The sequence below is a fragment of the Heptranchias perlo genome, chromosome 1, assembly GCF_035084215.1.
Source record: "Heptranchias perlo isolate sHepPer1 chromosome 1, sHepPer1.hap1, whole genome shotgun sequence".
NCBI classification, from domain to species: Eukaryota; Metazoa; Chordata; class Chondrichthyes; order Hexanchiformes; family Hexanchidae; genus Heptranchias; species Heptranchias perlo.
Genome location: NC_090325.1, coordinates 84,436,648 through 84,453,909, shown reverse-complemented (window position 1 = coordinate 84,453,909; position 17,262 = coordinate 84,436,648). Strand labels below are relative to the sequence as shown.

At 46.3% G+C, this 17,262-nt stretch overlaps 1 protein-coding gene across 5 annotated transcripts in view; it reads left to right on the top strand.

Moving 5' to 3' along the window:
• The window catches only part of spata18 (spermatogenesis associated 18), an 80,255-nt gene that overhangs the window by 56,823 nt on the left and 6,170 nt on the right, over positions 1-17,262 (top strand). For 3 of the 5 annotated variants that reach the window (XM_067987649.1, XM_067987620.1, XM_067987658.1), the window contains 4 exons: positions 3,625-3,748; positions 4,679-4,753; positions 13,344-13,392; positions 13,546-13,697. In XM_067987649.1, coding sequence (XP_067843750.1) covers positions 3,625-3,748; positions 4,679-4,753; positions 13,344-13,392; positions 13,546-13,589 — 292 coding nt within the window. In that variant the 3' untranslated portion in view covers positions 13,590-13,697. The remainder of the gene's footprint in view (positions 1-3,624; positions 3,749-4,678; positions 4,754-13,343; positions 13,393-13,545; positions 13,698-17,262) is intronic. The other 2 variants (XM_067987637.1, XM_067987627.1) reach the window with 1 other exon arrangement.

Below are 17,262 nucleotides of genomic sequence, written 5' to 3'. Positions count from 1 at the left end.
AGCATTTATTGCCCATCCCGAATTGCCCTTGAAGGTGGTGATGAGCCGCCGCCTTGAACTTCTGCAGTCCGTGTAGTGAAGGCTCTCCCACAGTGCTGTGAAGTAGGGAGTTCCAGGATTTTGACCCAGTGACGATGAAGGAACGGCGATATATTTCCAAGTCGGAATGGTGTGTGACTTGGAGGGGAACATGCAGGTGGTGTTGTTCCCATGTACCTGCTGCCCTTGTCCTTCTAAGTGGTAGAGGTCGTGGGTTTGGGAGGTGCTGTCAAAGAAGCCTTGGCGAGTTGCTGCAGTGCATCTTGTAGATGGTACACACTGCAGCCACGGTGCGTCGGTGGTGAAGGGAGTGAATGTTTAGGGTGGTGGATGGGGTACCAATCAAGCGGGCTGCCTTGTCCTGGATGGTGTCGAGCTTCTTGTGTTGTTGGAGCTGCACTCATCCAGGCAAGTGGAGAGTATTCCATCTCACTCCTGACTTGTGCCTTCTAGATGGTGGAACGGCTTTGGGGAGTCAGGAGGTGAGTCACTTGCCGCAGAATACCCAGCCTCTGACCTGCTCTTGTAGCCACAGTATTTATGTGGCTGGTCCAGTTTAGTTTCTGGTCTTTGGTGACCCCCAGGATGTTGATGGTGGGGGATTCAGCGATGGTAACGCCATTGAATGTCAAGGGGAGGTGTTAGATTCTCTCTTGTTGGAGATGGTCATTGCCTGGCACTTGTCTGGCATGAATGTAACTTGCCACTTATCAGCCCAGGCCTGGATGTTGTCCAGGTCTTGCTGCATGCGGGCATGGACTGCTTCATTATCTGAGGGATTGCACATGGAACTGGACACTGTGCAACTGACAGCAAACATCCCCATTTCTGACCTTATGATGGGGGGAAGGTCATTGATGAAGCAGCTGATGATGGTTGGGCCTAGGACACTGCCCTGAGGAACTCCTGCAGCAATGTCCTGGGGCTGAGATGATTGGTCTCCAACAACCACTACCATCTTCCTTTGTGTTAGGTTATGACCCCAGCCACGGGAGAGTTTTCCCCCTGATTCCCATTGACTTCAATTTTACTAGGGCTCCTTGGTGCCACACTTGGTCAAATGCTGCCTTGATGTCAAGGGCAGTCACTGTCACCTCACCTCTGGAATTCAGCTCTTTTGTCCATGTTTGGACCAAGGCTGTAATGAGGTCTGGAGCCGAGTGGTCCTGGCGGAACCCAAACTGAGCATCAGTGAGCAGTTTATTGGAGAGTAAATGCCGCTTGATTGCACTGTTGACGACACTTTCCATCACTTTGCTGATGATTGAGAGTAGACTGATGGGGCGGTAATTGGCCGGATTGGATTTGTCCTGCTTTTTGTGGACAGGACACACCTGGGCAATTTTCCACATTGTCGGGTAGATGCCAGTGTTGTAGCTGTACTGGAACAGTTTGGCTAGAGGCACGGCTAGTTCTGAAGCACATGTCTTCAGCCCTACAGCCGGGATGTTGTCGGGGCCCATAGCATTTGCTGTATCCAGTGCACTCAGCTGTTTCTTAATATCACGTGGAGTGAATCGAATTGGCTGAAGACTGGCTTCTGTGATGATGGGATATCGGGAAGAGGCCGAGATGGATCATCCACTCAGCACTTCTGGCTGAAGATGGTTGCAAATGCTTCAGCCTTGTCTTTTGCACTCATGTGCTGGACTCTGCCATCATGGAGGATGGGGATGTTCACAGAGCCTCCTCCTCCCGTTAGTTGTTTAATTGTCCACCACCATTCACGACTGGATGTGGCAGGACTGCAGAGTTTTGATCTGATCCGTTGGTTGTGGAATCGCTTAGCTCTGTCGATAGCATGTTGCTTCCGCTGTTTAGCATGCATGTAGTCCTGTGTTGTAGCTTCACCAGTTTGGCACCTCATTTTTAGGAACGCCTGGTGCTGCTCCTCGCATGCTCTTCTACACTCCTCATTGAACCAGGGTTGATCCCCTGGCTTGTTGGTAATGGTATAGTGAGGAATATGCCGGGCCACGAGGTTACAGATTGTGCTGGAATACAATTCTGCTGCTGCTCATGGCCCACAGCGTCTCATGGATGCCTAGTTTTGAGCTGCTAGATCTGTTCTGAATCTATCCCATTTAGCACGGTTGTTGTGCAACACAACATGATGGATGGTGTCCTCAGTGCGAAGACGGGACTTCGTCTCCACAAGGACTGTGTGGTGGTCACTCCTACCAATACTGTCATGGACAGATGCATCTGCAACAGGTAGATTGTTGAGGACGAGGTCAAGTAGGGTTTTTCCCTTCTGTTGGTTTGCTCACCTCCTGCTGCAGGCCCAGTGTGGCAGCTGTGTCCTTCAGGACTCAGCCAGCTCGGTCAGTAGTGGTGCTACTGAGCCACTCTTGGTGATGGACGTTGAGGTCCCCCACCCAGAGTACATTCTGTGCCCTTGCTACCCTCAGTCCTTCCCCCAAGTGGTGCTCAACATGGAGGAGGACTGATTCATCAGCTGATGGAGGGCGGTAGGTGGTAATCAGCAGGAGGTTTCCTTGCCCATGTTTGACCTGATGCCATGAGATTTCATGGGGTCCAGAGTCAATGTATTAACACTTATTTTAAATTAGTCATTTTTGTTTGTTCAGAAATTAGCGAAAATGATTGGTTTTGATGGGTAACTTTCTGATGTGCTGGGATTTTTGTTAAGCGTTCTGGTGGGTGAGGTTCCCCACCCGCAAGGCAAAGTTAGTAAACGACTGCTTTCATGTACATGTGTGATGGAATAACTAGGCACAAATTGTAAAACATCTAAGGAATCAAGGTACCCTGAAGTACAAAGAAGTACTGTAGGTGTGAAACCATATTGTTGGTAAGGTTGCCAGCTTAAAAGTGCCTGTGCCTATATGTGAAACAGGTTTGCTCACAAATACACACAGCCTTTTCTCAAATACAGCTATAGAAAACTGGCTTAATAATGGTGTGTTACCACCCCAAGCAGTGACAAAGTAAAAATAAAGAAAGAACTTGAATTTATATAGCATCTTTCACGACCTCAGGACGTCCCAAAACGCTTCACAGCCAATGAAGTACTTCTGAAAAGTAGTCACTGTTGTAATGTAGGGAACTACCGCAACCAATTTGCAAGGTCCCACAAACATTATAATCTGTTTCAGTGATGATGATTGAGGGATAAATGTTGGCCAGGACACCGGGATAACTGCCCTGTTCTTCTTCAAAACATGCTATGGGATCTTTTATGGGAGTTTAACATCTTGTTCGAAAACAGCACCACCAACAGTGCAGCACTCCCTCAGTACTTCATTGGAGTATCAGCTTGGATTATGTGCTCCAGTCTCTGGAGTGGGGCTTGAACCCCTAACCGTCTGACTCAGAGGTGACAGTGCTACTACTGAGCCAAGAATGACACCCAATCCCAGACTAAAATGTTGACATAATGTTAAAATTCAACGTAAAGAATATGGAGTGACAACAAGAGGAAGAAGGAAAATATTTACACAAGAATGCCATTTCCTTACAAGTGCTCATTGTGCAGATCTATTGTAAGACTGAAGACTTTTGTACATTTCCGACTGGGTGTAGAATTTTAAAGGACATAAACAATTTTTCCATCCCTTCCAGATATCGCCGCAGCTATGACTCTGATTTCACTGCTCCTCTGGTGGTTTATCACATCTGGCCAGCCCTGATGGAAAACAACTCTGTCATTGCCAAGGGAGAAGCATTCACAAAAAGAGGAGCTCTGGTGAGTAGAGTAACCTAGAGGCAATTATAGATGGTTGGAGAAAAACGGCCAACTGTGGGCTGTAACAGGCTAACCTGGCTATGGACTGGCCACTTTGCTGTTAATTAAAACCTTCAGCAGAGAGGGCCAAATAAGAAACAAAATCTGAGGCTGAAATGACCCAAATTGGTGACAGGGTTAACTATTCAATATTCTCAAATTGGCACAGTTCAGATCCACATGGCACATAGGCCACATATGCTCCTATCTTGCTCCTCACGTACTCCACATTTTTCTATTGTAATGGTTGGAAGCAAGTGAGTGGATTCACTATTTTACTTCAAAAAAGAAATTGCTGTTACTTTTTTAAAATTTAAATCTGATGGTTGCTAGCCTAATGGTGAGGCTCTGACTCCTAATAGCACATGTGGAATTTGTAACCAGTACATTAAAAAAAAATTTAGAAACAAAATGGCATTTTATAAATATTTTGCCTGGTAGTCTAATTATGCGAGCCCAGGAAACCATGCTGGATACTCTGCATCCCTATCTTTTAGCATGTTTTGCTGCGGCTTTGCAACTCCAGATCAGCTATTAAGGCTGGCCAGAAGTTGTGACCTCTACTATTTCAATGGAGCCACTCCAGGTCTCAAAGGGCGCTCCATGCTTGAGCAGCCGAGGAGAGAGACCCAGCTCAATTAAACAGATGTTTTACAAAAATCCATGAGTATATTTCTTTCTATAAAATAGGGGAATAAAAATATTCCCCAGACTTACTTTCCCTCTAATCATAAGATAAAAAGCTATTGCTATCCTTTTTAACAGTAAATCTTTTTTTTAAGTCAGCTTTTACTGAGCTGTACTTAGTTTCTGTAGAATGATGGAATTATTCCAAACTTGTGTAAATTGTCTCCCTTTCTATTGGTAACCTTTGCATTTTTATTGATTCAGTGGTCACCAAGTAAAAGCCGAAGCAGAAGTGCCAGCCCCATCCGTTCCCGTTCCACCAGTCCAACCCGTGCCCTGGTAGGTTATTTTAAAATGACCTTTGCTGTGACTCTAACAATATAAAGTGATCATTAGATTAACAGCCTTTAATCAAAGCATTACAAACATAATAAGTACAGATTTGTATGTGTATTTAAATCTATTTTCTCCCATTTTATCTCCGCTTTTGCTGGGAAAGATGATTTCGACCACTGCTTTTGACTGTGACTGTAAATCGTGCTGTATGCAGGAAGCATGCATAGATAACGTGGTGACTTATAATCGGCCCGGTCAGAGTGTTCTGCTCCCACTGGGTGTTCTATGCAAGAATAAATGAAACAAACTCAATGAAATAGCAGGATTGATTGAATGCGAGATATCAGGCCAGCCCTTGTTACTTTGTCCAGTGCTCTCTCTCTGAAGCTGCGCTTTGTCCTGTTCAGTATGCTGCAATATTGTGGCAACAAATGTAAATATTAGTAAATTAACAATTTTTACCCCAATCATTTAAATTGAAAACAAAATCCACTTTTTGTGCCTCCTCCATTTTCCAATTGAGTCTGCTGGCACAAAATGATGCTGAGATTGTCATGGATAGCACGTTCAGTGAGGTGGTCACACCGCAGGTAAAGATTACGCAGGTAGAAAGGAAATGGGTGACTGCCAGGCAGAGTAAAAGGACTAGGCAGGTAGAGCAGGAGTCCCCTGGGGCCATCTCCCTCTCAAACAGATATTCCGCTTTGGATATTGTTGGGGGAGATGGCTTATCAGAGGAATGCAGCAAGAGCCAAGACCGTGGCACCACGAGTGACTCAGCTGTACAGGAGGGGAGGAAAAAGAATGGGAGAGCAATAGTGATAGGGGATTCCATCGTAAGGGGAACAGATAGGCGGTTCTGCGGCCGCAGACTTGACTCCAGGATGTTATGTTGCCTCGCTGATGCCAGGGTCAAGGATGTCACGGAGGGCTGTAGGACATTCTGAAGGGGGAGGGTGAACAGCCAGAGGTCGTGGTCCATATCGGTACCAACGACATCGGTAAAACAAGGGATGAGGTCTTGCAAGCAGAATATAGGGAGTTAGGAAATAAATTTAAAAAGCAAGACCTCTAAGGTAATCTCAGGATTACTCCCAGTGCCATGTGCTAGCGAGAGCAGAAATAGGAGAATAGACCAGATGAATGCATGGCTTGAGAGAAGGTGTAGGAGGGAGGGGTTTAAATTCCTGAGGCATTGGGACCGATTCTGGGAAAGGCGGGACCTGTACAAGCTGGACGGGTTGCACCCAAGCAGAACAATATCCTCGCGGGGGCATTTGCTAGTTCTGTTGGGGAGGGTTTAAACGAGTATGGCAGGGGGATGGGAACCAAAGGGCAGGTACAGATAGGACAAATTCAGACCAGGAAACGGGAAGTAGGAAAGCAGTTAGTGACGTAGTTAGTGACTCAGAAAAGTAAAAGAAGCAAAGGTTAAATAGTATTCAGCACAGGAATTTGACGGGCTTAAAGGGTATATATTTCAATGCAAGGAGTATTACAAACAAAGCAGATGAGCTAAGGGCACAGATAGACAGATGGCAGCATGATATCATTGCTATAACGGATACCTGGCTTAAAGAGGGAGATAATTGGCAGCTCAATATCCCTAGATAAAGAGTTTTGAGGCAGGATAGAGTGGGTGATAAAAAAGGAGGAAGGGTAGCACTATTGGTTAAAGAATCAATTATAGTTGTGAGAAGGGATGATATGCTAAATGGATCATCAATCGAGGCCATATGGATTGAGCTAAGAAATAAAAAAGGGGCAGTCACACTACTAGGAGTGTACTATAGACCCCCGAATAGCGAAAGGGAGATAGAAGAACAAATATGTAGGCAAATTTCTGAGTGCAAAAATAAGAGGACAATAATAGTAGGGGACTTCAACTACCCTAACATCAACTGGGATTCAAACAGTGTGAGGGGCACAGAGGGTGAAAAATTCTTGATCGGTGTCCAGGAGAACTTTTTTGCCAGTACATGACAAGCCCAACAAAAGGGGATGCAATTCTAGATTTAGTCCTGGGAAATGAAGATGGGCAAGTGGGTGAAGTGACAGTGGGTGACCATATTGGGGATAGTGACCACAATTCAGTTAGTTTTAGCATTATTATGGAAGAGGACAGAGTTAAATCAGGAGCAAACCTTTTAAATTGGGGGAAGGCAAATTTTACAGAACTAAGAGGTGATTTGGCAGAAGTGGACTGGACACAACTACTTGAGGAGAAATCAGTGGCAAGCCAGTGGGAGGCACTAAAAAGTGAAATTCTACGGGTACAATGCAGACACGTCCCCTCAAAGAAAAAGGGTGGCACTGCCAAATTTAGAGCCCCCTGGTTGTCTAGAAGTATATGGGGCAAGATAAAGCAGAAAAAGAAAGCTTATGATTGTCACAGAAAACTAAATACTGCAGAAAGCCTAGAGGAGTATAGAAAGTACAGGGATGACGGAAATAAGGAAAGCAAAGAGATGGCATGAAAAAATATTAGCTAGTAAGATTAAAGAAAACCCAAATATGTTTTCAGTACATTAAGAACAAGAGGCTAGCTAAGGAAAAGGTGGGACCTATCAGGGATGATAAGGGTAACTTGTGTGTAGAAGCAGAGGATATGGGTAGGGTTTTAAATGAATATTTTGTCTCCGTATTCACAAAGGAAAGGGATGATCCAGATGTAGTAGTTAAAGAGGAGAGGTGTGAAATATTGGATGAGGTAAACATAACGAGAGAGGAAGTACTAGAGGGACTGGACTCCTTGAAAGTTGATAAGTCACCAGGGCCGGATGGATTGCTTCCTAGACTATTGAAGGAAGCCAGGGAGGAAATAGCGGATGCTCCGAGGATCATTTTCCAATCCTCACTAGATACAGGGGAGGTACCGGAGGACTGGAAGACTGCAAACGTAGTACCATTGTTTAAAAAGGGTACGAGGGAAAGGCCGAACAATTATAGGCCGGTCAGTCTTACCTCGGTGGTGGGCAAACTATTAGAATCAATACTGAGATAGGATAAACTTTCACTTGGAAAGGCATGGTTTAATCAGGGATAGTCAGCATGGATTTGTTCAGGGATGGTCATGCCTTACAAATCTGATTGAATTCTTTGAGGAAGTGACAAGGAGGATTGATGAGGGTAGTGTAGTGGATGTTGTCTACGTGGATTTTAGCAAGGCATTTGACAAGGTCCCACGTGGCAGACTGGTCAGCAAGGTAAAAGCCCATGGGATACAGGGAAATGTGGCGAATTGGATCCAAAATTGGCTCAGTAACCGGAAACAAAGGGTAAAAGTCGATGGATGTCTTTACGAATCGAAATCTGTTTCCAGTGGTGTGTCACAGGCCTCAGTGTTGGGTCCCTTGCTGTTTGTGGTATATATTAATGATTTGGACTTGAACGTAGGGGGCATGATTGGCAAATTTGCAGACGACGCAAAAATTGGCCGTGTAGTTGATAGTGAAGAGGATAGCTGTAGACTCCAAGAAGATATCAATGGGTTGGTGGAGTGGGCGGAAAAGTGGCAAATGGAGTTCAACCCGGAGAAGTGTGAGGTAATGCACATAGGGAGGGCAAACAGTAAAAGGGAATATGCAGTAAATGGGAATATGTTGAGAGGTGTAGAGGAAGTGAGAGACCTTGGAGTGCATGTGCACAGGTCCCTGAAGGTGGCAGTACAGGTAGACAAGGTTATGAAGAAGGCATACGGAAAGCTCTCCGTTATTAGCCGAGGTATAGAATACAAAAGCAGGGATGTAATGATGGAACTGTATAAAACGCTGGTAAGGCCACAGCTGGAGTATTGTGCGTAGTTCTGGTCACCACATTACAGGAAGGACGTAATTGCTCTGGAGAGAGTGCAGAGGAGATTTACAAGAATGTTGCCAGGGCTTGAAAATTGCAGCTACGAGAGAGATTGGATAGGCTGTGGTTGTTTTCCTTGGAGCAGAGGAGGCTGAGGGGAGACTTGATTGAGGTGTACAAAATTATGAGGGGCCCAGATAGAGTAGACAGGAAGTCCCTGTTTCCCCTAGCGGAGAGTTCAAGAACTAGAGGACATAGATTTCAGCTGATTGGCGGAAGGATTAGAGGGGACATGAGGAAAAACTTTTTTACCCAGAGGGTGGTGGGTGTATGGAATTCGCTGCCCGAATTGTGGTAGAGGCAGGGACCCTCAACTCATTTAAAAAGTACCTGGACCTGCACCTGAAGTACTGTAAGCTGCAGGACTACGGACCGGGTGCTGGAAGGTGGGATTAGAATGGGCACCTGGTTGTTCTTCGAGCCGGCGCGGACACAATGGGCCGAATGGCTCCCTTCTGTGCTGCATCTTTTCTATGGTTCGAAAACATAAGAACATAAGAGAACATAAGAAATAGGAGCAGGAGTAGGCCAATTGGCCAATCGGTCCCTCGAGCCTGCTCCGCCATTCAATAAGATCATGGCTGATCTGATCCTAACCTCAAATTTAAATTCATGTCCAATTTCCTGCCCGCTCCCCGTAACCCCTAATTCCCTTTACTTCTAGGAAACTGTCTATTTCTGTTTTAAATTTATTTTTATTTAATGATGTAGCCTGCTGTCATTCCTCTTTTTTAACACAGTTCTTGAATCAAACCTCTTTGGAGTAGACCAAAGCTGCCAGAGGTGAATCATCCACTGATTTCGTTCCTCCTTCCCTGTGTGCAAATATCTAACCTCTGCTCAGTACCTCCCCTGTCAGCACAGCTACAATGAAGAACTAACAATGTAGACAAACATTATGGGCATGTCCTAGCCTAGTGCTTTTGGCACAATGTGCTGGAGCACCAACATGCTATGCCACCACATCACTAATTTATTTGCTTTTTGAATTATTGCAATTTAAAAATTCAGAATTGGAAAATTATTTTCTTTTTGTAAACAATAAATGTACTGATTTGAATCAAGTACCAACATAACTGGGATTGCAGTATATATTAATGTTCTGTCGATAGCTTACAGCTTGTAGTTACAACTAAAGTTTCATTATCATTATGAATGTACAATCTCACACATTATTTATTGGCTGCCCAGTATCTCTAGCATCACAGCTCATTCAGAGTGGCCACGTATGTACAAGTTGTCTGCAAAAGATGAGAGGAAGGATGGGGGAAAAATTCGATAGGGGCCGTTTTTGGACACTGGTAGCGTGATACGCTATTGCCCCACGCCCAATGGCCCCTGTGCAGGCAGGACCCACCGGAGCGCTTAACTGCAGTCAGTGGAATCGATGCAATTTGCACTTTCCACCACCAGGGGGAGCGTGATCTCTTAAAGGGAGGATGTTTCTTTGAAATCTCTTAAAGATAGATGGTATCTGTTATTTGATGAAAATAACAGTCTTTTTTTTATTCGTTCATGGGATGTGGGCGTCGCTGGCAAGGCCAGCATTTATTGCCCATCCCTAATTGCCCTTGAGAAGGTGGTGGTGAGCCGCCTTCTTGAACCGCTGCAGTCCGTGTGGTGACGGTTCTCCCACAGTGCTGTTAGGAAGGGAGTTCCAGGATTTTGACCCAGCGACAATGAAGGAACGGCGATATATTTCCAAGTCGGGATGGTGTGTGACTTGGAGGGGAACGTGCAGGTGGTGATGTTCCCATGTACCTGCTGCTCTTGTCCTTCTAGGTGGTCTACTGTCTGCACGGAGTCTGAACGGAGATCAGACATCGCACACGTAAGACACAGATGCAGGTCCCATCCCTATGTTTACACACTGTTTAAAACATTGAATAAAGGTTGCGCACTACTAAATCCCACATCCTCCAATCTACATGCCAGACCTCACCAATCTACTGATCTGAGTTGGTACCAGGCCTGCGAGAGTGCGTGCACCAAGGTTCTCTGCTGATGCACTAGAGACCTTGGGTGCAAGAGGTGGACAGAAGGAGGGATATCCTATATCCCCAAGGGGGGTTGGGGTGGGGGGGCGGGGAGACAAGAGGCCCTCCAGACATATACTCAAAAGGCAGCGGAGGACGAAGTCAATGCCAGGCGCACAGCATCATGAACATGGATGCAGTGCAGGAAGAAGTTCAATGCTTTGACATGAGTGGTCAAGGTGAGTGAGCTCAACTGTCGAATGGCGTCTCCTACCAACTGCCCCACGCACTACACCCCCATCCCCCACATACCAACAAACTCTTTCCATCAGTAATCAACTCTTCCAATCAGATGCTTCCTCTCACCCTTACACATTACCACTGTTTCAAGCTGCCCACCCACAACTCACAGGCCACACACACTGGCAGCTATTCATCCATGACAGGCACATCACCCAGACACACGTCCCGTTTTCTTGCAGGAGAAGGTGGCGCGTATCAAGAGGCAGTAAGTGGCAGTGGCATTTAGCCCATTGAGCCTGTTCCGCCATTCAGTGAGATCATGGTGGACCTGTGACCTAACTCCATATACCCGCCTTAGCCCCATATGCCTTAATACCCCTGGTTCACAGAAATCTATCAATCTCAGATTTAACATTCGGAAGTGAGCTAGCATCAACTGCCGTCTACAGAAGAGCGTTCCAAGAGTCTCCCGCCCTTTGTGTGTAGAAGCATTTCCTAACTTCACTCCTGCACGTCCTGGCTCTAAATGTTAGGCTATGTCCCCGCATCCTAGTATTGAAGTCTAGGAGACCTCCAAAAACAGTTACAAATGTCTCGGCAGCCAGAAGCAATAATCCAGTCACTAATCTGTAAATCCTGCATGGTCCCTTTAAATAGCGCTGGTGGGGGGGGGTCCTCCAGGCCGTCTAAGACACGTTCAGATGGTCAGGGTTAAGACTCTGCGTTGAGTTGAGCGTAAAGTCCCAAAATGGTGTCTATCACTTTAAATCAGCGTTGCGCACTGATTGAAGCCATTTTCTCCTTACTTTATATGATTCCATGGTTCGTTATTTGCGCCTGCGCTAACTCCTATACCAAGATGGCGTCTGGCGCACGTCATGCAGCAGACGTGCGTGCACATCCAAGACACCATCTTGGATGTCAGAGAGGCCGTGTAGCGCCGAAACAACGGGCGCTACACGGCCCAATTTAGCGCCCGATATATTGACTTTTGAGGGCGTACAGTGTAGATTCACCAGAATGATACCAGGGTTTAAAGGGTAGAAGTATGAGGACAGGGTGCATACACTTGGTTTATATTCCCCTGAGTTTAGAAGGTTAAGGGGTGATCTAAATGAGATCTTTAAAATGATTAAGGGGTTTAAAAGGGTAGATGCAGAGAAACTTTCCTCTGGTTGGGGAAATCCAGAACAAGGGGGTACAATTTTAAAATTAGAGCTAGGCCATTCAGGAGTGAAATCAGGAAGCACTTCTTCACACAAAGTGTAGTGGAAATCTGGAACTCTTTTTCCCCCCCGCCCCCCCCCCACCCTCCCAAAAAAGGCTGTTGAGGCGAGGTCAATTGAAAATTTCAAAACTGAGATTGATAGACAAGGGTATCTAGGGATATGGACAAAGGCGGGTAAATGGAGCTGAGGTACAGATCAGCCATGATCTAATTGAACGGCGGAACAGGCTTGAGGGGCTGAATGGCCGACTCCTGTTCCTGTCTTCCTAAATATTATTGCAGTAATAAAAATGAAGATAAAGCAATATACTAAGGGGGAAAAAAACAAACTTGTCAATCAAATCTTTAAAAAGTGCTATTCACCTTTAAGAAGCACACAACGGTGTGTCCACACAATGCTGACCACAAATGGCTAAGCAGCACTGTTACTGGGGAGGCAGTGAGAAAGTCACAAGATCCAACAAGGGCCCTATTTATTAAGATTTGGAGCCTTACTGATACTTGTGCTGACCATCAGCACAGCTTCCAAAATGCTGGTATTCTTCTTGACTGAAAAATGCTGTGTGCCTGATCTTGTGACCTGCTCTTGCTGGCTCTGTGTCCCCAGCAGAGCTTCGCAAAATCAGGACCGTAGTTACTGAAGAGACAGAGCATTCCATCTTGGGGAGTGGAATATCCACAGGGGGAATTGCAAAAATCTGTGATTTTATATTCTGCTAATAAATAAGCAGATTACCTGTACCATGGACATGCAACAATTTATCTGGCTTTAATTGGTGTTGCTGATATAATCCTTAAGATAACCACTTCAGGTTAATGATGCATCCAAAGAACACGCCTACCTGTATCACACTGCGGGGAGATGATGTGGAGATGCCGGTGATGGACTGGGGTGGACAAATGTAAGGAGTCGTGTTGTGCGACTCCTTACTGCAGGGAGATGTAGTCATCCATAATGCACAATTTCAACAGTACACCAAGTATGCAGGCCTGTTTCAGCCATCAGGCCCATCCATTATGGCTAATGTAAATAATAGGATGAATTGTTATTGGATTAACTTGGTATTGTTGTCCATCCAACATCTGTGAGGCAGCTCCATCAAGTGTTTCTGAGAACTGTAATAAGTCGACCACCCATATGGCTCGGTTTCAAGCTGTTTGTATGGGTTTGATGATTGTGACCATTCACAACTGTGCTCCATGTATTTTTTATCATTTCTTGGTTCAAGCAGTAAGAGTGCACAGTTGTTTTACAGCTGAGAACTAACCTTTTATGTCACGTGTTTTACAGTCTACCCGGAGCCGTAGCCCTTCCCCCATCAGACGAAGCATTAGTCCCAGTAAGTGTGAAATATTTTTAACACAACAATCTGGAATGGTTTAGAGGTTGATTCTTGAGTATATAGTGTTACCATTAAAGCAGTTTAATTTCCTCTGCACTACGCTAGTTAATGTGTTTGCATAAAATTCCTTTGCGTGCTACTTTAATGTAGGTGCTGACCCAAAATTTACAGTCACTGCACCAAGCTGTGTTTAGGGGAGGGAGCAAGATGCTTAAGGCTGGGAGGACCAGTGAAAGACCCCTGAAGAAACATGACTGGAAGGTTGAGGAATCAACGTCTCCATGCCAGGAGTTCCTAAAATGGTTTGTGGTTGTTGGGGAGGGGGGGGGGGTGGGTGCAGAGAATTCAATGAACAAAATGAAAATCTGTCATAACATTCAAAGGCTTTCTCATTAGTTTTTTTGAGGATTGTGATTAATTCCTATTTTGTGAATTGATTTTTTTTTTAAAGAGGGCGAAGTATATTATGTGTGTTTGGCTGCTTTTTAGTGAGTGTTACCAATCAGCATGCATCACTCCCTACAGGCACGTTGGGCACTTTCCCACGCCCTTTGGAAACATCAGAAACGGGCGAGATGCAAAACTTTTTAAAATGATATAGATTGGCTTTGAAATTGCAGATTATTAGCATATGAATGCAGTTTAACACCTATAAAAACAGCGAACAAAGCAATTTCATATGAACACCAAATGGTGCTTGCAGGGAGCATTAGCCAGGAAAATGTGGATTTAATATAAATGGATTGAATATGTGCCTGCGATTTCCTGTCCGGTGTTCCCTGCAAATGTCTTTCTGTGTTGGGAGCACCCGACTGCAAATCACCCTCAATGCATTCATGCACTAATTTTGGCACAGTCTATTTTTAAGGCCATTGGGTTAAAAAGAGGGAAAAACGATGGTGATGATGATGGTGGCAAAATTCCTCGAGCACTGCACGCTACCAGAATTGCGGGATTTCTGGCAACCACCCTGCCACGTTGTTGATTCTGTTCCAAATCTCAGAGACGGGGTTATTAACATAAAGGGAATGGGCACCCACACTACTTATGGTGCTTCCGGACATCTGTCCTGCGGGAGACCAGGAATGTTGGAGCGGGGGGGTTCTGGCTGAACTATGGATTTTTAAAAAGAAAAATGCTGCCATTTCTCTGATGCTGCAATCGATTACCATCAGTAAACCAGCATTAGGACCTCACTTCCATATGGGTCTCATGAATGTGCCTGCATCAAGCAGGCGTACTTTCAACTGACCCCAAGAAAGGTGGGCCTAGCAGGATTTCTTTCAGGGAATGTCATCCCATCAGTCCCGCCTCTTTCAGTGATGTCAGGAGGGAAGAGGCGGGTCCAAGAAATGCCTACTTCCCTTTAGAATTTTTGCTTATTGGTAAAACAAGAGAGGTGGAGCCCTGGCAGAACTGGATTCCCCACCCCCGGCCTGGCATACATCATCCTCTTGCCCTCCCAGGTCCAGGAATTTCAGGATGTGGAGATGCCGGTGATGGACTGGGGTGGACAAATGTAAGGAGTCTTACAACACCAGGTTATAGTCCAACAGCTTTATTTAAAATCACAAGCTTTCGGAGGCTTCCTCCTTCGTCAGGTGAGTGTAGGATTCCATAAAGGTACAGCATATATAGTCAGAGAACAATGCCTGGTGATTACAGATAATCTTTCCAACTGCCCGTTATCAAAGCAATCAAAGGAGTTGAATGGTGTTCGGAGAAACATTACATACAAGACTACTGAATACACAAACGGTCAGAACACAAAGACGGAGAGAGAGAGAGAGAGAGAGAGAGAAACACCCGAAAAGCAGAGAAAGAGAGAGAATGACCAGTTGTATTAAAAACAGATAACTTTTTTTCGCTGGTGGGGTTACATGTAGTGTGACATGAACCCAAGATCCCGGTTGAGGCCGTCCTCATGGGTGCGGAACTTGGCTATCAATTTCTGCTCGACGATTTTGCGTTGTCGTGTGTCTCGAAGGCCGCCTTGGAGAACGCTTACTCGAAGATCGGAGGCTGAATGTCCTTGACTGCTGAAGTGTTCCCCGACTGGGAGGGAACCCTCCTGTCTGGCGATTGTTGCGTGGTGTCCGTTCATCCGTTGTCGCAGTGTCTGAATGGTCTCGCCGATGTACCATGCTTCCTGCAACGTATGAGGTAGACCACGTTGGCCGAGTCGCAGGAGTACGAACCACGTACCTGGTGGGTGGTGTCCTTTCGTGTGTTGGTGGTATCTGTGTCGATGATCTGGCATATCTTGCAGAGGTTGCTGTGGCAGGGTTGTGTGGTGTCGTGGACGCTGTTCTCCTGAAAGCTGGGTAATTTGCTGCGAACGATGGTCTGTTTGAGGTTAGGTGGCTGTTTGAAGGCGAGCAGTGGAGGTGTGGGGATGGCCTTTACGAGGTGTTCGTTGTCATCGATGACATGTTGAAGGCTGCGAAGAACGTGGCGTAGTTTCTCCGCTCCGGGGAAGTACTGGACGACGAAGGGTACTCTGTTGGTTGTGTCCCGTGTTTGTCCCGTGAACCCTGTGTGAGAACCTCTCTGGATACGTCGAGGGCATCCTGAAACCCATCGTACAGGGAACCCCTAGCTTCTGTCGCGACACTACAGACTTCCTACAAAAGCTCAGCACCCACGGACCAGTTGAACCAGGAACACTTCTCACCACGATGGACGTCTTGGCACTCTACACCAGTATCCCCCACGATGACGGCATCGCTGCAACAGCCTCAGTACTCAACACCAACAACAGCCAATCTCCAGACGCCATCCTACAACTCATCCGCTTCACCCTGGATCACAATGTCTTCACCTTCGATAACCAGTTCTTTACCCAAACACACGGAACAGCCATGGGGACCAAATTCGCACCCCAATACGCCAACATTTTCATGCACAAGTTCAAGCGCGACTTCTTCACTGCACAGGACCTCCAACCAACGCTATACACCAGATACATCGACAACATTTTCTTCCTATGGGCCCACGGCGAAGAATCACTGAAGAGACTACACGATAACATCAACAAGTTCCACCATCAAACTCACCATGGACTACTCCTCAGAATCGGTTTCATTCTTGGACACACGAATCTCCATCAAAGACGGGCACCTCAGCACCTCACTCTACCGCAAGCCCATGGACAACCTCACGATGCTCCACTTTTCCAGCTTCCACCCTAACCACGTCAAAGAGGCCATCCCCTATGGACAGGCCCTGCGAATACACAGGATTTGCTCAGACGAGGAGGAACACGATGGACACCTACAGACACTGAAAGACGCCCTCGTAAGAACGGGATATGACGCTCGACTCGTCGATCGACAGTTCCGACGGGCCACAGCGAAAAATCGCATAGACCTCCTCAGAAGACAAACACAGGACACAACCAACAGAGTACCCTTCGTCGTCCAGTACTTCCCTGGAGCGGAGAAACTACGCCATGTTCTTCGCAGCCTTCAACATGTCATCGATGACGACGAACACCTCGTAAAGGCCATCCCCACGCCTCCACTGCTCGCCTTCAAACAGCCACCTAACCTCAAACAGACCATCGTTCGCAGCAAATTACCCAGCTTTCAGGAGAACAGCATTCACGACACCACACAACCCTGCCACAGCAACCTCTGCAAGACATGCCAGATCATCGACACAGATACCACCATCACACGAAAGGACACCACCCACCAGGTACATGGTTCATACTCCTGCGACTCAGCCAACGTGGTCTACCTCATACGTTGCAGGAAAGGATGCCCCAGAGCATGGTACATCGGCGAGACCATGCAGACACTGCGACAACGGATGAACGGATACCGCGCAACAATCGCCAGACAGGAGGGTTCCCTCCCAGTCGGG